We start from the raw sequence: 16,736 nt of genomic DNA on the forward strand, positions 1-16,736 counted from the left end.
TAACGAGTCATATAATATTTAGTTTTTACAATGTGTATTGATTTTGGGATCGGGTAAAAAGGAAAACGCCTTGGGTAAATAGGGCGGTGTCACGGCATATCATGTAAGAAATCTTCTTCTTTTTTTTCCAGGGGGGAAGCGACGTGTGTAACATTCCAGTAACGTTTCATGATTAGGTATAATGAAGTTGGTAGTAAAAAAGAAATCAATTTTTTTTAAAAGAGAGGGAGATTTGAAAAATGGAAGAATTCCTGGAAGCATCAAATAGCCTTTACTGTGTACGTGATCTCGAATTTCCTATCCATTTCTCTGTCTTCACTCCCGCGTGCGAAGCACTCTGCACGGCTTTTCTCACAGACACACACACAGACACACACACACGGCTGTGATGTATAGAGAGGCAAAAGGTTTCTACCTCTCCCTCAATGTCCGGCTCTCTTTTGCCTTCAATAAGATTTCAAGTGGAAACCTAAAAGGGCAACTCTCTCGCCTCCGTCGCTTCTTTCCCTAGTACCCGTTCGTGATTTATCACAACACACACACACGAAAGAGAGAGAGAGAGAGGAACAAACACACTCTCATACTCGGCAAACATCCCGACCCTCTCGTCGTCTATCCCTGACGATGTTTATAATGGAACAAGACGGAGAACCGAGTAGGAGGAGGCACACAGCACGGAGAGAGACGAAGATGCTGTTAGTGTTAATTTTAGAGCGACTGAGTCATCAGACACGTCCTTCTCTCCACCGTTTCCTTTTTATTTTCCCTTGTGAACCCCCCAGAAAAAAACCGACGACGACGAATATCTCCGGAACGAAAAAGAACTTTTTTTTTAATGTTTGCCTTGTCGTTTGTTCTTCCTCTTCTATTTGCCTGGGATAAGTTTTAATTACTTCCAGATAGGACCGACACCTCATTAGATGGAGGGAAATAATCCCGCAGTTTGGGCCACGCCGCATGCAAATGAGCTCGTCATTTTTATAAAAATTCGGAACCCAAATGATCCATGGCCATGGATGGCGATGGGTGGTAGTCATCATTGCAGATTTCAATCGTTGGCTCTTTTTGGTTTTCGGTTTTTGGACGGATGACGTCACTTGATGGATGTCTTCGACCCCCATCCCATTTGGCGCATTCGTCATTTGTCGGTGGGAAAGGCGAAAAATAACAACAGGCAGCAGCAGCAGCAGCAGCAGCGGCAGCCACGCCTGTCTCGTTGTTGTTTTGGCGATGTTGGCGGAATGAGGAAATCCACAGCCACATGTATCGAATCACGTTGGTGTTTGTGACCAATTATGGTATTCAGCGCAGCCGAAATTCCAGCTAACCGATCGTTATTATTATTATACACCACCACCCCGCCCGGTTTTCTTCTTTTTGTAGTTGTTGTTTTTTTGTAAGTCCTTGTTTGATGTTATTCAGCGTCAATATTTGGTCACCTGTGGGCGATGGCACACAAGGAGAAACAGAGAAACGAGTTGTCGTCCTTTTTCGGGTTGCCGTTCAACGCCCCGACGTCCCAACTTTCTAATATCCTTGTCAGAAAATGTGATGTGACCAAATATGTGATATCGATCATCATGGGTGTTGTTGTTGTTGCAGAATGTCCAACGACATGGCCGGCCTGTCGTGGCTGCAGCGCCAGCAGCAGAAACTCCGCGAGCGCAAGGACTCGATGCGCAGGGCGGAGCGCAATCCGCAAGAAGTGCGACTCATGTCGGAGTTGCAATCCAGCCGACAATTCAGAGGCCAGCAGCTGTTGCAGCACCAGCAATCGACGACGAGTTCGACCATGGGTGGCGGTGGCGGGAGCCACCGACCCGTTGACGACGCCGGTTACCTGAGTGACGTCACCTTGTTCTCGGAGCTCGACATGGTCAACACGTCCCGCGAAGGATCGCCCGACATCCGCAGCCTCTACGCCACGCCCCTACACATCAACACGGCCGGCACTTACGGCCAGTATCAACAGGTGAGTCACGCGCCTGATTTTTATTTTTTTATTTTTTCTGATTTGCCATTCGCACAAGTTGCTCAAAGTCGTGACTGGAACCTGAATCGTTTCAATTTTGATTTGAACCAAATTTTGTTTGACTTTCTTTCTTATCGGCCGATGGCTAACGTGCGCTCTTTTCTGAAAAAAACTTTAATTGGAAACGATTCACCGCATGCAGCGAAACTCCTTTCACAATGTGACGTCAGAGCGAGTTCAGCAATTAAGATGAAAGAAAACAAAAAGTTTTATTTATTTTTTTAAAACAACACTAGAAAAAAAAGGATCATATAATTTCGATTTTGTTGTTGTTGTTGTTGTTATATTTTGTTTTATCCACCGAATGAATAATGGATGAAAAACGATTTACGTATTCATATGATGATCCTTCTGGCGCTATATAATGTTGTAACGATGGCTGATTGGATTCCTCCTTTTGTTGTTGCCTCTCTTTGTCTGAATATTTTTCATTCTTATTTTTTTACATTTTATTATTTTTTTTTTACGTTTTTAATGAACCAAAAAGTCGAAAGCGGGCCAGGCCGGGAGTGGCGTTAATAAGACACTGTCATCGTCCAATCCGGCATCTCCGCTGCTCACGCACCGTTCAGCCTCGTTGGAGCGCAGCGGGCGGTACTTGAGCGGTGGCGGGGACATGCAACAACAACAACAGCAGCAGCAGCAGCAACAACAACAACAGCAGCAGCAAAGGTTGACTCTAACGCGTCAAAAGTCCGATATGAGCCATGACCGAGAACGGCCTTTTGTGGCCGTCAAAAGAGCTCACGAGCAGCACATCAAGACGCTCAACAACAGCAACGGAGGCCAGGTACGTGGGTTGCTGCTGTTGTTTATCTCTCCTTCGTCTTTCACGTTGGCCCATACGCACGAACGAATCGCCGGCCACACCCTCGGAATCCTTTTATATCTTCTCCCAAATCGACTGGCTGGCGCTGGCTGCTGACTGACAAGAAAACGCCATCACTCAGAGAGCGTCTGCTGGGCTGACATCATCCCATGCACCTGTTTTTTGTTTTGTTTTCGGGGCCGTCTGATGTTGGGGTGATCACTGGCACTTGACCTCCCTCGTATAAATTTCGGTTGACGGGATTGACATTCAAGAAAGAAAAGAAGAAAACAAAAAAGATTTTCTCTTTCATTCGGGGGATGAAGAGAAAAAAAAAAGGGCTCGTCTCGAATTACGGCTATTAAGTTATTCATTAGATGCAGTCACTATAGGCCTGGCATTCCATTGGAAAAGAGAAAATTACTATTCATCGTTGCCGACAAATAAAGCCGCCCTTTGATTGCTTGTGCCATCAATTTAAACAAAACAAAAAAAAAAACCTCCTCCCGAAATTGATTTTATTTCCACTGCTTATTTTATTTCATTCAAAAAAATAATTTCACCTTCTTCTTACCTTGCATTTATTTCTAAACTAATGGCTTGCACTCACCCACCCAATTTTTGTGTATTTTTTTTTTCTATTTTCTTTTGGCCGCTTACCCCACAAAAAACAAAAAACAGCTGAACCCCAATGACCTGCTAGTGGCTGCCGCTTCACCTTACGGTTTGATTGGATACCACAACGGATCGTCGCCGACAGAGACGGCGGCGGTGGAGCCGTCGGCCAGCCGAACGGGACTGCTGTCGACCGTGACGGACACGACGTCATCGCCGTCGTCAGCCAACGCGGTACATCAACCGGTCAATCGGCTGGGCAACCTCGACTGGCTCATCCACTCACTCAACACTAACTTGCCTGATCCTGCTGCACTTATCCGCCAGCCTAATCTCACCCCTAACCTCAAACACATGATCCAAGGCGGCGGCAACAACAACAACAACAGCACCGCTACCACCACCAACACCACCAGTGTGCATCAGCGATCACCGCAGCATGTTGCCCATCAGGGCAAATCACCTCTCAATAACCGACACCATTCGTTCAGTAGTAGTCTGCCTGCCCGTGCTAATTTTGTCCCGGTGACGGGAATGGCCAGCAACAGCACAAACACTAATAACAAATTCCCCAAATCATCAGTAAGTCCCGCCTTTTAGTGGCTTTAGTAGTTAGCTGGATAGTTGTAGAAATGGACGGGCAAACAAGTTGGGATGGTCCGAACACGGGGGAAAATGTGCCATGAACGGGCCATGTCACTCGCGTGTGTCCAACACAAACAAGTTAATCACATGTGTCATGTTGTCGATGAAATTCCAGGATAGCGTCATGTCGTGGAACTCGTCTCTGAGCGGCGACCTTGACATGTCGGGCAACCGTCCGACGACGCCGGCTTTCCCGGTCGTCCCGCGTACACCTTACCTCAACGTCCACCATCAAGGCCACTATGGTGGTGGCCGCCAGTCGATCGACTCGCCCGTCACTCCGACCTCGTCCCATTCAGGAGCCGGTCTGCCACCAAAGAGTCCAACTACCCAACGGTAAAAAATTAGAATTTGATTTCTCTATTGCAATTAGATTCGGTGCCGCTTTTTGACCCAAATTCCTCATTCCGACCCGTTCGTTCCACATCATCAACCGTCTCTCGTATCAAGAGATTCGAGTGTGTGTGTGTTGCCTTGGTGACGGTGTCGTGTGTTTATTTGATATTTGACTTTGGAGGGGGGGCTTATGGTGCGGGCGCTACGTCCAACATGGAAAGGAATTTGATTTATTTGATTTACAAACAAAAAAAGAAACAATTTCAGGTTTTTTCGGATGCTTGTCGACAATTTCATGAATGTTTCTATGAATGTGTGTGTGATTGTGTGTGTGTGCATATACAGACGCTACCCAGCCGGTTTCCAGCAACAGGTTAATATCCAGCCTTATTCGCCCACTCCGCCCTCTACCGCTAAAATCCTTCGCAAATGGCCCTCCAACTCCTCGGTGTCGAGGTAAAAACTCTGCAAAAACAAACTCCGCAGCCACACATTCCTTTCTCTCTCTCTCTCTGATCCGTTTCGATTGAGCTTTCCTTTTCCTTTCGCCCGTTTCTGTTTTGTCTTTCTTTCTTTCCTTCTTGTATTCTTGAAACGTCTGGTTGGTGGTGATGGCCGGATTGAAGTGGTTCCACCTCACGGGTGAGCTATTTGGCCCCTTTTTGCGTGGTTGTGGCTGCTATTTAGTTGCCTTTATTCTACACGGGTCACGCCAGCCAGCTTTGAAATTATAATCACAATGATCGCTTTATAATCATATAGCTATCTCTCCTCTTTCACCTCTCTGATGATGCTGATGATCTGACGCCACAAAGTCTTCACGATGATGGCTCTCCTTTTTTCTTTGTTATTAATGACGCGGTGGCTCGGTGGCTTTTTCGGTGTATAATAATGGCGACGGTCGTTGTTGTTGTTGTTTGCAGCAAGGAGAGATCGATTTCTCCATCGCCCTCATCCGCCTATTTGGGTCAGTCGCAATCCCGACGTTCTTCCGTCCAATCCGTCAACGGATTGAGCGAGCCGCAAGAAGTCAGCTCTGTTCACGTGAATTTCGTCAAAGACAACTCACGCTATTGGTACAAGCCCAACATTGCCCGTGAAGATGGTAACTAACTACTACCTTAATTATAAGGCTTGGCCACTGACCCCCGTAATTAAACCATTTTCTCTCTCTTGTAGCAATCAACATGCTTAAGGATCAATCTCCTGGAACGTTCATCGTCCGTGATTCAAACTCTTTCCCCGGAGCTTTCGGTCTGGCCCTCAAGGTGGCCACACCACCTCCGCACGTGGCCGGAAAGAACATTGCCGACCCGTCCAGCGAGCTGGTCCGCCACTTTCTTATCGAGCCGACCTCAAAGGGTGTCCGAATCAAGGGCTGCAGCAATGAACCCGTTTTCGGTTAGTTAACAACAACGATGGACGGGCGAAGGCGAAGTCAATTAATGGATGTTGGATTTAATGGAATTTTTGATCTTTTTCTTCTCGACAAAATTGTGGAATGCCCATCAGGATCCCTATCGGCACTTATCTACCAGCACTCGGTGACACCGTTAGCTCTGCCCATTAAGCTTGTTCTGCCCGAAAATGATTTGATGCTCAAGGATGGCAGTTCGACGGCCGTTCAATCGCTGGCCAGTCCGACGACTCAATTGCTGACCCAAGGAGCTGCCTGCAGTCTGCTTTATCTCTTCACTATGGACACGGAATCGTTGACCGGGCCCCAAGCCATCCAGCGCACCATGACCCACCTGCTGGACGCCAAACCGCTGCCCGTCCCGACTATTGTTCACTTTAAAGTCTCGTCGCAGGGCATCACTCTCACCGACAACGAGAGGAAACTCTTTTTCAGGTAAAGAATGTTTTTATCATAATAATGCGTTTGAGTTCAAAGCTATTCAACTCTTTTTTAATTATTCGATTAGGCGACATTATCCCGTGTTGACCGTTTCCTATTGTGGACTGGATCCTGAGGATCGACGCTGGAACCAGCGTAGCGAGGAAACGGGATTGCCCATCAGTTCAAAGTAATTTCAAATAATTTGATATCAAATCTCCTGTAATGGTAAAATAACCTCGATTGTCACCTATAGTCGCTGCTTTGGATTTATTGCTCGTAAACAAGCCAGCAAAACTGATAACCAGTGCCACATTTTTGCTGAACTTGAAGCCGAACAGCCAGCCACGGCTATCGTCAACTTCGTCACTAAAGTCATGATGACCTCTTCTCCTTCTCCGTCGTCTAGCCACAGCAAGAACAACGTTTGAAAATTCTTTTTAAAAAATGACTTTGTTGGTTTTTGTTTCTTCAGATTTACTAGTTCGGCTTTTTGTGTGCGTGTGTGCGTGTGTGAGTGTGGTTATTTAACTAAACTTCATTCTTCGTCGTTCAAAAATGGGGAGGGAAATTTTTACATCCCGACCCGTACATCAACACACTAAAGGCGAAAACAAAACAAACGCATATTATACATTTAAAAGAGTAAAAATCCCGTTTTGCGGCTGTACCTGTTCGTACAATTTGCAGTTGTTGCTCCTTGGCCGCTGTCACTCTCTACTTTTGACTAATCTGTAATGCGAATCTTCTGCATGCCTATATAATTCGTTTAATTGGCGTTCTTTCGTTGACACATTTATATACATAATAACTGGCTGGTTTCTTTCATTTTTTGATTGTAAATATTCTCTCCCTCCTCTCGATATTCTCGATATTTGTTATGGGTTAATTGCTGTTCTTTTATTTTGTATTTTATTTTGGATGGGTATATGCAAAACAGTTTTACGTGAATTGAATTTTCTTGATAACCCAATTTCATACAATCTATTAAGAAAAAATGATGTGAAAGAGACAAAAAAAAAATGATGGAATACCCATTTTTATGTGCCATTTTTAATGCCAATTTGCTGCAGAGATCAGCCTTTAATGCCCACAATTATTAGCGAGAGAAAAAAAAGAGGAAGAGAGAGAGAGACTGTAGTGGCCGCAATCCGTTATTGACTTTCTTCACCTGTCCAATTCGACTAGTAGCGAGAACAAAGTCCCTAGCATGAAGAGCTTGATTAACCCATTGATTTTCTTCCTCTTCGTCTAGCTACACATGCCACCGCCCTGTACTTTGCCATCGTTTCATGTTATTTCGACTCCCATTTCCCCTTTTGAAAAAGCAAAGAACACATATTAACCACAGTTGATTGGTGACATGAGCCTGTAGAATTATACATAATGACTTGATTTATAAATATGCATATAAACACAATTCATCGTAATACATAACCGAGTGTTCCTAATATTAAAAAAACAAAACAAACGGTATATTGGATATATTGACGCGCGTGTGTGTGTGTGGAATTATCGGTTGATTTTCTATTGGTCTTCGTGCAGTAGCTGAACACAAAAATACACAGCTTCCATTCTCTTCCCGAAAAATGTTGACCTTTTTATTTTTTCAAATTCCAGACAGCGTCAAATAGTTGGATTTTCGGTTGCTAGATGACGGCGTTGTAGTTGCTTTTTCAGCCGCAAGATGGCAGAGGCGGTATATTTGCTTGAAAGGAAAAACTAGGTAGCAATGGTGCAACATTCACCAAAGTCAAATGGTTATGGAGCTCTCCTTAAATGTCACATTCCACACCACCACGTAGGTATGTAGTTGAATTTCAAGGCAATCACCAATCCCGCTTGATTAAGAACACACAAGACTTGTTTTCTTGATTATCCGCTCATCCACCAAGGTCTCGACTATCTTCGACCTCCTTTAACCTCAAATAAATTTCCATTGTTCGCCCCCCCTTAAAGAAGATTAGACAGCAGATAGATAAACAGGAAGAGCTTTTCGTGAATTGACTGTTGAACTGCCTATCACCGCCAGGCATTTAATATTACGAGTCTAATTGACGCTTCCGCCAGTCAGCCGATCGATATGGACGACCGCTCCCTTTGATGTTATTTAGGAGTGGTAAATACACCCACTTTTGTTTTTGCTTAACAACGTAGTATTTTCTGTTGTTTTTGGGTTTTTTTTGGCTCAGATCAACCGTAATGACCTTCTGGGAATGGAGAGAAAAAATAAACTTTCCAAAGCCTAGTAACCCAAAATTTTCTATCCATTTTTTTCTCACAGTCAACGACGACGAACGCGGGAGTGTTATAAAACGCAGGGTGCAGTGCACCCGAAAATATGGAGTATGGATACATCTGGGGGCCGTAGGGGGTGAAATAAATTTGAACTTAATCGGCTCCCAGACCGACTCTCAGCATAGGAAACCTCGAATTTCCTCTTGTTGGAGAAACCGGACATGGGGCTAAGATAAGACTCGCTCGCCCTCATCCAATTTCCTCGTCTGGTTTTCCACAGTGGAAACCAGTGCTGCGATGTGGTTCAATTACAACCGAACAAAAACCTGCGCGTTATTTAGCATATTTCTGTTGGAATACAAGTGGAATGTTGTTGAAATCAGATTCACAAATGACGTGACTCGTGCGTAAATTTGCCCATTCCGCTATTTCTAGTTGTGTTTGAGTCATTGTTGTGCCGCACTTCAGAATGACCGTTGATTGCACTTGAAGATGACTAACCATGTTGTTGACACTTGCCGAAAGCTACACGAAATGTGCAGGGAAAACGCTGACAAAGTTTGCGTAATGTGTGACGAATGCTAGTAACCCACACGCGCGTCTCCATGCGCGCTAGTTTTCGAAAAAGCCAAAGTTGACGCCCCCTAATCCCGTTGCAGCCAATAGGAGATGGTTCGCTCGCCGAGGGGCATTTTCAAAATGGAAAAAATACCCTTACTCCAGTAGAGAATTTTTGTGTGGCACTGTTCACTTGTGTGTGTTGTGTCGTGCGTTTCACTCCATTCCCCCGTTCACTTTGGCGTCGCATTCTTTGTTATTTACTGCTTCACCGGGAATTTTTAGTCATTCTCTGCAGTTGCAACAGGCGAGGCAAGTCGTGCGCCAATCTGTGGTAAACTTTTCAGTTGATCTAAGATTTACAGTTTCTATTGCTGTTATCGTTCACTGACATTTCAGCTTTGGTTACAGGTTGTTGTTGGCATTTCTGAAGACGATCAAAGATGATTAAATCCTTATTTCTGTGTGTTACTCTTGCGTTCGCCTACGCCACCGGTTTAGACCTTGATGCAAGTAAGTCAAGCCCATGTCTGTAACATTTTTTCGGCTCCCTCATTTTAATAGTGGTCAAGGTGAATCAAAACATGTTCCCTCAGGCAACACCTAGTGCCTTAAATGGCCATAAGGTCCTGTTAGTCAAACCTTCCCTCTCTCTTTCCTTATCTATCTCTTTCAAAAATCTGTCCTTGTGCGAAAAAATGGGCTAACTAAATGCTGTACTATTTGACCTTTTTTAGATGTCAACTCCCACAACAAAGTTGTTGTTTGCTACGTAGCAGGATGGTCTGCATACCGGCCAAACAATGGTGCTTTTACTGTTGAAAATATTGACCCAATGCTTTGCACACACATCATCTACGCATTTGCTGGCCTGGATAATGTCACACATTCAATTCAAACTCTGGACCCTTTCCTTGATACAGAAGATGGAGGTGGCAGAGGTAATGTGCACAACTTTCAAACATGACCTTAATTTCTGCAAAACATTATAATAAAAAATATATTATTTTTTTTTCTTCTAAATACAGCCCAATACAAAAAAGTCATGGGCTTCAAGCAAAAACAGCCAAAACTTAAAGTTACTATTGCCATTGGTGGATGGAACGAAGGATCTGGGAAATATTCTGACATGGCCTCAACCCCTGCTAATCGCAAAGCTTTCATCGACAGCGTTTTGACTTTTATCAAGTAAGAATCATCTTTTCTCAAAAAGTCTGAATTATTATAATGACGTAATTTTGCTCTCTAGAAAACACGGCTTCGATGGATTGGATATGGATTGGGAGTATCCCGGCAGCCGTGTTGGCTCTCGCCCAATCGATCGAGAGAATTTCGCACTCCTACTTAAGGTATAAATTATTTAAAGAAAAAAAAGTAGATTTATTTTATTAATAGAGCGCTTATTCTAATTAGGAAATGAGAGCTGAATTCGATAAAACTGGACTTATTTTGACAGCCGCAATCGGTGCTGCTCCTCAAACTATCAATCGGTATTATAAAAAAATATAATTTAAAAATCTACAAGACTAATGTTTTATTAATTGTTAAGTGCTTACGATGTTCCAGCGATAAATCAACATCTTCATTTCATTCACATCATGGCGTACGATTACCATGGATCATGGGATTTCCGTAATACAAATTCCCTTGCTTATTTGGAACGAGTAAATTTATATTGTTTTGTGGTGGGGCATTTTACATTACAGAAATCGGACACAACGCCCCCCTCAGGTTGCCAGTCAACAGCAGTATGATCGAACCCGAACTTCGTCTCAGTGTTGTAAGTATTGCTAGTTCTCAATGTTTTTTCCGTGCAAGGATTTTGTTTTTGGGCTTTTTCTTTTTCTTGTTAGTTTTCTTCTCAATTTGTTTTTCAACTTTCGCATTGCACGGAAGCTATCAATTAATGTCTTAAGCTTTCTCGTGTGGGAAAGTTGCGCCCAACTTGTTGCACGCGAACATGCATATAACGTGACAATGTACAAGGTGTCAATTTCACCACACTTATTAAAATGCAGGACGATACAATAACCTATCTGCTGAAACTTGGAGCATCACCGGCTAAATTGGTAGTCGGAGTTCCTTTTTACGGAAGAACATTCACCCTTGTTGATAAAAATTTGCGTCAAATCGGTTCTGCGTCGAATGGAACTGGATTTCAAGGACCGTACACTCGTGAGGATGGATTCCTTGGATATAATGAGGTATATCAGTTTGTGTCGTTAGTTTTTAAAGACATGTAATTAATTGAAACAAAACGACAGATTTGCAAAGAGCTAACCGCCAAAAACCAAGAGGGTGACAAATGGGTTGAACAATGGGACGAAATTGCTCAAGTCCCTTATATGTACAATGGTGAACGGTGGGTTTCTTACGACAATCAGCAAAGCGTTGCCATCAAAGTACGCTAATCATTTAATACAACATTCAAATAAAGAAATTCAAGCTAATGATATGTAACCTTGTTTAGGCTCGTTACGCATTTAATCAAGGACTTGCCGGGCTTATGATTTGGGCCATAGACAACGATGACTTCATGGCCGAATGTTCCAACGTTCGATACCCATTATTGAGAGCCATCAATTCCGAATTTAAGGCAGCTTCCAGGGACGGTGCCGTAACTGACAAGACTCCCGTTACTCAAAAACCGAAGGATGATAAGGACCAACAAGGTGACAAAAAGGAACCAACATCTGGCAATTCCGGTATCAAGGGATTTTCCATTAATATTTTCGTGTGTGTTTTAACACCTGTGATTTTCACGTTTTCTTTTTTACATTGAGTAAATGTTGAATGGGATGTATAATTCCTTCTAAAAAAATTTATCGTATGACATCTTTTAATACAATCTTTTAATGATAATAACAAAAAAAGTTTTAAAATTCACAAAAACAAGTAGATTGTAAACATTCATACAGAAATCAATGTATGACAAATGAAATTCATTTTCTTTAAATTCAGTAGTCTTTACTCCCCTGATCTAAGGGATCTTTTCCTTCTCTCTTCCATCTTCTGCTGTTTCAGTACTGCATTTATGTCTTCAGCATCAGCATCCCAACCAGTTGAAGTTGGATTTTCATCTTCATCAACGATCTCACCAAGTCCAGGAGGTGACAATAACAGGCTGTCAAAATTTTCTTGAATATCAAAAGTTACTTTCTGCTGTTGCTGCTGATTAGGTAAAGGACGGAAATTAAGCTTCAGGCTATTTGATGTTTTTATTTCAGGCGTCATGTCCTTCAAGAAAGAAAGAAAATAATAAATGTTGAATACTGGTGCCAACTATATACACTTACATTGAAGAAGTCAGGTTCGTGAGCTATTTCTTCACTGGCTGAGCGTAGCTTAGTAAGTGATTTCCTGTACTGCTCTATATGATCTTCAACTGTTGCTGGTTTTTCTTCCCAAGTATTCCAAGGTATCATTTTGTCTCGATTTTTATCAGTGCTACTTTCTGTTACAACACATTCCATTATGACGTCTCCACTGGGTTTACGTCTACGCTTGTTAAAAATGCACATGACACGTTTGAAAACGTTGAGGATGATCAAAATCAAACCTTTGATACGATTCACAAAATATGAAATTGGCATTGTGCAAACACACTAAATACGAATTGTTTTTATGTATAGATAAATACTGAGGAATTTTTATTTATTACGAGACAGTTCGGCGCAAGTTTTTTTGACAGGTCAAAAAATGTGAACAGTCGTCTGCCTTGCTTAAGAGTGTTAGGCCCTTGCGGCGTTATCCATTTTCCACTACCACGGTTTATTCGGAAGTGGAACTTCAAAGTCATAGATTCATAGCAGACAACACAGCAGCAATGTGCATGCTAGCTGGCGCTAGCCAACAATCAATGTTATTGTTGCCCTGCAAAAAAAAAAAGAATTTGAAAGTAACCATATCTTGCCAGTTGCCACGAAAAGTAGAGTTTATAGATAAATCTTTTCATTCTCGTCACGTGTCAGACCTTCTGACATCATCTTTGAATCAAATTACTGCGTGAAGTCTCGAAGAAAGACCTACAAACATGGTTTTTTCACCCAAGGTTTTTAAAATCAAACTTTTTATTTCAATTTGTTTGTCTTACAATCATTATTTTTATAGGTTGAACTGCATGTTCATTTGGATGGTGCCTTAAAACATGAAACAGCTTGGGAACTACTAAAGAAAAAGAACTTGCCGCTGCCTGGAAATGGTACTTACGAAGAATTTCTTGAGTCTGTAATAGTTAAAGAACCAGACAGCTTGATGACTTTTCTTCGGGGATTTGGCATCTTTCTCCCAGCAGTCATGTGAGTTTTATTTATTAAATTTTTAGGTATGAATAGCATTTATTATTACTATATTGTCACATTTAATTTGAAGAGGGGATTTGGAAGCCATTGAAAGAATGAGCTATGAATTTTGTGAATGCTCAGCTGAACAAGGGGTTATTTATGTAGAAGCAAGATACTGTCCCTTCCTGCTTATGCCAGATAGCTTCAACCAAGCCAATTTTTTAAGTCACAGCACTGGAAGTGAAGATTCTATTAACAGCAAACTAATTTCAGCACAAGAAGTAGTTGAAGCAACAATTAAAGGTTTTCAAAGAGGTGAAAAAGATTTTGGAATCATTGCCAGAACAATTTTGTGCTGCATTAGAGGTAAACCTGAATGGTCCCAAGATATTCTTGATCTTTGCATCCATTTCAAAGATCAAGGGGTAGTAGGAATTGATATAGCTGGTGACGAAGCAGGTGAAACTCCAATTGCAGGAGAGGAATCAGGTAAGCTCATTCGTCATAGTGGGATTACATATGCCTGTTTGTACTAACCGTACTCGATTTAAACAAATAGAGCTTCGAATGCTCGACAAAGAAGATATTGTTGTATTTGAAAAAGCAGCTGAGCTTGGCATACACCGAACGGTTCACGCTGGTGAAGCTGGTCCAGCACAAATGGTGTGGAAGGTAATATCTGCTCAGTAATTTGACTGTGCGCTCTCATTTCAGTTTTAGATATAGGCATTGACTGTCATGAAAGCGGAAAGGATTGGCCACGGTTATCGAGTTTTGGAAGACGAGTCGATATATCGCCACTGCTTGGATAATGACGTTCATTTCGAGTGCTGCCCAACGTCCAGTCTTCTGACAGGTAGTGTCTCGATGAATGGCGGAAAACCGCATCCTATAACGCGTTTTGCACAAGACGGAGCCTCCTTTTCCATAAACACTGATGATCCCACAGTAACAAACACCAATTTAAGCGACGAATACGTACTGTGTGCACAGTGGGGATTAACTCTTGCACAATTGCAAAAATCGGTAAGCCACGGACGCAATTTGGAAGATAAACAATAATGACGCCTACATTTTCTGTTTACAGAATATCAACGCAATGAAAAATTCGTTTGCTGAGCCAGACGTAAAAAAAGCAGTTTTGGAGAAACTCTACAATGCATATGGTATAAATTAACTCATTTAAACATTTAAAGAAAAAAGGCTACAATTCAAACTGAAACCAAATGTTATTCAGTGCAACAATACAAATTTTGGGTCAATTCACTCAATTGTAATTACTTCTAATAGGATGCATTTGCTACAAATTTACTTTTGTCCAGTTGACTTCACAGTTACTTAGCTCATCAAAACTAATTTTGTCTAACGTTTCGATATTTTCTCTTATGTATTCGACTAACGCTTCCAGGTGACGTGGATCAAAATCTTTTTGAAGAAGTAAGGTGCGCCAAATTGCACCGGCCAGTACTGTATCAGAACTCATGAGACCTTCGTCGTATGAAAATAAGCTTGCTTGAAACTCATCAGCTAGAGTTTGAATCTGTTTTCTTCTCAAGCTCGAAGCCGTATCCTATTTTTAAAAAAAATGTAAAGGCATATTCTATGTGAGCACATTTTTAATTTCTTACTCCAAGCCTTTTACTTTTGGCCTCAACATCTTCCCACATAGCTTCAACTACAGCATTACGAAGAAGTCTTCCTTTTTCTCCTTCATTCATAAGTCTTGCCATCAGCATCCAAACATGGAGACCTCTCACTATGAACCAAGAGTGGAAAGTATCATCCATTTTCAATTCTAGAAATTAAAAAAATTCATCAAAATTTCATTCATCTCAAGTATTAAAGTAAGATTCTATGCATTTGTAATAGGACTTACTTTTAAAGAAAATGTCATAATCCACTTGATCCAAGGACTGATACAACTTGTATCCAACTGTGCGCAACATCTTTACAATGAAAGTATACAATATGTAAATTAAATTATGAATTGATTGATGCATTGATAAACTTACAGGTTTTGATAATCTGCTTAGCCCAATTGCATTTCTAAATCGTTGAAAAATGCCTTGATCTGATTGTGTAGCATACTGGCGACAAGTCAAATTTAAAGGTAAATGCTTCACTCCAGTCACTACTCTGTTACATAAGGAGGAATGTGCACCTCGAAGAACCGTAGCAAAAAGTCGTGTTGTAACACAGTGCTGACTGGTGAATTGAACTCTTCGAAATAACTGGACAGGATACACGCGTTGCATTTTATCAATCTTATTCCGATATTGAAAAGGTATAGTTTCAGGTTTTCGGGATGCAAATATTGGTACTAATTGCAATTAACTTGGATTTTTTTTTTTTTGATGTTTGATGGGGCTCCGAGGAGGACATCTGGTGATTAACTTGGATGGTTAGTATTGACTGAATTCTATTTTCAAAACGATATTTTTCATAACTAGCAGACGACTTTTCTGATGAGAAGCCTCTTCGTCAGCGGCTTGTACCGACTTTAAAAAATCGACTTTTAGTCGACTTGAGTCGACTTTTTAGGTCGACCCGAATAATCGATTACGAGTCGAAAACGTCGACTTTGTAGTCGACTTTTCTCGCAAAAGTCGAGTTTACAACTTTTCATATGTCAATTCAAATTTTTTATAATTGGCTTCAAAACACCTTCAATTCTTCATAAATATAGAAAACAGGTAATATTATTTTAGCTTAGTAAATGTTTTTTTGCTTTTGTGTGTCTCAGCATCGACTATTATTTTAATTTTGACACTTCAAGCCTTGTGTGTCAAATGGAATTATTTTTAGAAAATGCTATTTATTCCTCATCTTAAGTCTGCTTTGTTAGATTTTCTTGCGATATTACTTAATTCTCGTGTTTTTACCTAGATTCGCTGCTAGTTCTATTGAGAACAGTGTACACTGCTAGGAATATTGGCCTATGATATATCTAGAGTAGTCGAGCATCCACCTGAAGCATTTTGGAACCTCTATCTAGCCAATTTAGGTATATCACTCTTAATTGGTAAATTTTTCCCCATCTCTTAATTCACACATTACTTTTAGGGCAACACTCTGCACTGGATATACACCACTGCTCGAGCATTTCAATGTGATAAGGTGATAAGTGACACTTACACTGTCAACTGTGAAACATCCTTTAATTTCTCCCATTCGTGTTTCGTCAGTTTGGGTAATGATATTGAAATATTTTATGCCTAACCTAGCTAGGGAACTCATCGTTTTTTTAAACACAGGAGACCATTGCATTCCGACAGACTTTGGATTCTACAGGTGTGTCTGGAGGATTACTTCATTTATGTTATATTTTAGCTTTTCAATACATCATGTACCAAAATTCGAGTGTACCATGTACCAATTTCCTCA

General features: G+C 41.5%; 4 protein-coding genes and 1 long non-coding RNA gene across 15 annotated transcripts in view; 4 read left to right on the forward strand and 1 right to left on the reverse strand.

Annotated features, from left to right (window-relative positions):
• Positions 1 to 7,863, forward strand: part of LOC124313854 (tensin-1-like) — a 53,289-nt gene extending 45,426 nt beyond the window's left edge. For 6 of the 9 annotated variants that reach the window (XM_046778650.1, XM_046778652.1, XM_046778656.1 and 3 more), the window contains 10 exons: positions 1,603 to 1,972; positions 2,520 to 2,822; positions 3,522 to 4,037; positions 4,216 to 4,436; positions 4,782 to 4,892; positions 5,360 to 5,541; positions 5,616 to 5,837; positions 5,949 to 6,288; positions 6,362 to 6,463; positions 6,530 to 7,863. In XM_046778650.1, the coding sequence (XP_046634606.1) occupies positions 1,603 to 1,972; positions 2,520 to 2,822; positions 3,522 to 4,037; positions 4,216 to 4,436; positions 4,782 to 4,892; positions 5,360 to 5,541; positions 5,616 to 5,837; positions 5,949 to 6,288; positions 6,362 to 6,463; positions 6,530 to 6,704 (2,542 nt within the window). In that variant the 3' untranslated portion in view covers positions 6,705 to 7,863. The remainder of the gene's footprint in view (positions 1 to 1,602; positions 1,973 to 2,519; positions 2,823 to 3,521; positions 4,038 to 4,215; positions 4,437 to 4,781; positions 4,893 to 5,359; positions 5,542 to 5,615; positions 5,838 to 5,948; positions 6,289 to 6,361; positions 6,464 to 6,529) is intronic. The other 3 variants (XM_046778658.1, XM_046778651.1, XM_046778659.1) reach the window with 3 other exon arrangements.
• Positions 7,864 to 9,250: 1,387 nt separating this feature from the next.
• Positions 9,251 to 11,934, forward strand: LOC124313855 (probable chitinase 2). Of its 2 annotated transcripts, none has more exons than XM_046778661.1 (11): positions 9,251 to 9,403; positions 9,469 to 9,582; positions 9,807 to 10,010; positions 10,098 to 10,257; positions 10,319 to 10,418; positions 10,483 to 10,559; positions 10,619 to 10,701; positions 10,776 to 10,849; positions 11,088 to 11,273; positions 11,334 to 11,471; positions 11,540 to 11,934. In XM_046778661.1, exons 2-11 carry the CDS (start codon positions 9,513 to 9,515, stop codon positions 11,849 to 11,851), a joined length of 1,404 nt encoding a protein of 467 aa, XP_046634617.1. In that variant the 5' UTR covers positions 9,251 to 9,403; positions 9,469 to 9,512; the 3' UTR covers positions 11,852 to 11,934. The 2 variants fall into 2 exon arrangements, with proteins under 2 accessions (XP_046634617.1, XP_046634616.1); XM_046778660.1 differs by having other exon boundaries at positions 9,481 to 9,582.
• A 9-nt stretch (positions 11,935 to 11,943) lies between these two features.
• Positions 11,944 to 12,794, reverse strand: LOC124313858 (receptor-binding cancer antigen expressed on SiSo cells-like). The gene is made up of 2 exons (XM_046778670.1): positions 12,366 to 12,794; positions 11,944 to 12,306 (listed from the first exon to the last, which is right to left on the reverse strand). Exons 1-2 carry the CDS (start codon positions 12,660 to 12,662, stop codon positions 12,037 to 12,039), a joined length of 567 nt encoding a protein of 188 aa, XP_046634626.1. The 5' UTR covers positions 12,663 to 12,794; the 3' UTR covers positions 11,944 to 12,036.
• Positions 12,795 to 12,906: 112 nt separating this feature from the next.
• LOC124313857 (adenosine deaminase-like) lies at positions 12,907 to 15,145 on the forward strand. Its single transcript, XM_046778669.1, has 8 exons — positions 12,907 to 13,120; positions 13,180 to 13,367; positions 13,441 to 13,841; positions 13,912 to 14,024; positions 14,079 to 14,378; positions 14,440 to 14,518; positions 14,761 to 14,939; positions 15,022 to 15,145. Exons 1-7 carry the CDS (start codon positions 13,103 to 13,105, stop codon positions 14,835 to 14,837), a joined length of 1,176 nt encoding a protein of 391 aa, XP_046634625.1. The 5' UTR covers positions 12,907 to 13,102; the 3' UTR covers positions 14,838 to 14,939; positions 15,022 to 15,145.
• Positions 15,146 to 15,925: 780 nt separating this feature from the next.
• Positions 15,926 to 16,735, forward strand: LOC124313859. Of its 2 annotated transcripts, XR_006911030.1 has the most exons (4): positions 15,926 to 16,045; positions 16,239 to 16,356; positions 16,416 to 16,542; positions 16,607 to 16,735. It is a non-coding gene; the product is annotated as an uncharacterized LOC124313859 (long non-coding RNA). The 2 variants fall into 2 exon arrangements; XR_006911029.1 differs by having other exon boundaries at positions 15,983 to 16,356.
• The last annotated feature ends 1 nt before the right edge of the window (position 16,736 follows it).

The sequence above is a fragment of the Daphnia pulicaria genome, chromosome 10 (genome assembly GCF_021234035.1).
Source record: "Daphnia pulicaria isolate SC F1-1A chromosome 10, SC_F0-13Bv2, whole genome shotgun sequence".
Taxonomy (NCBI): domain Eukaryota; kingdom Metazoa; phylum Arthropoda; class Branchiopoda; order Diplostraca; family Daphniidae; genus Daphnia; species Daphnia pulicaria.

Coding starts and splice junctions, on each gene's coding strand:
- LOC124313858 (XM_046778670.1), bottom strand. CDS start 12,662: ATGCCAATTTCATATTTTGTGAATCGTATCAAAGGTTTGATTTTGATC. Junction 12,307..12,365: donor ACGAACCTGACTTCTTCAAT/GTAAGTGTATAT, acceptor TCTTTCTTGAAG/GACATGACGCCTGAAATAAA.
- LOC124313857 (XM_046778669.1), top strand. Junction 13,368..13,440: donor ATCTTTCTCCCAGCAGTCAT/GTGAGTTTTATT, acceptor TTTAATTTGAAG/AGGGGATTTGGAAGCCATTG. Junction 13,842..13,911: donor AATTGCAGGAGAGGAATCAG/GTAAGCTCATTC, acceptor TTAAACAAATAG/AGCTTCGAATGCTCGACAAA.
- LOC124313855 (XM_046778661.1), top strand. CDS start 9,513: ATGATTAAATCCTTATTTCTGTGTGTTACTCTTGCGTTCGCCTACGCC. Junction 10,258..10,318: donor AGCGTTTTGACTTTTATCAA/GTAAGAATCATC, acceptor TTTGCTCTCTAG/AAAACACGGCTTCGATGGAT. Junction 11,274..11,333: donor GATTCCTTGGATATAATGAG/GTATATCAGTTT, acceptor ACAAAACGACAG/ATTTGCAAAGAGCTAACCGC.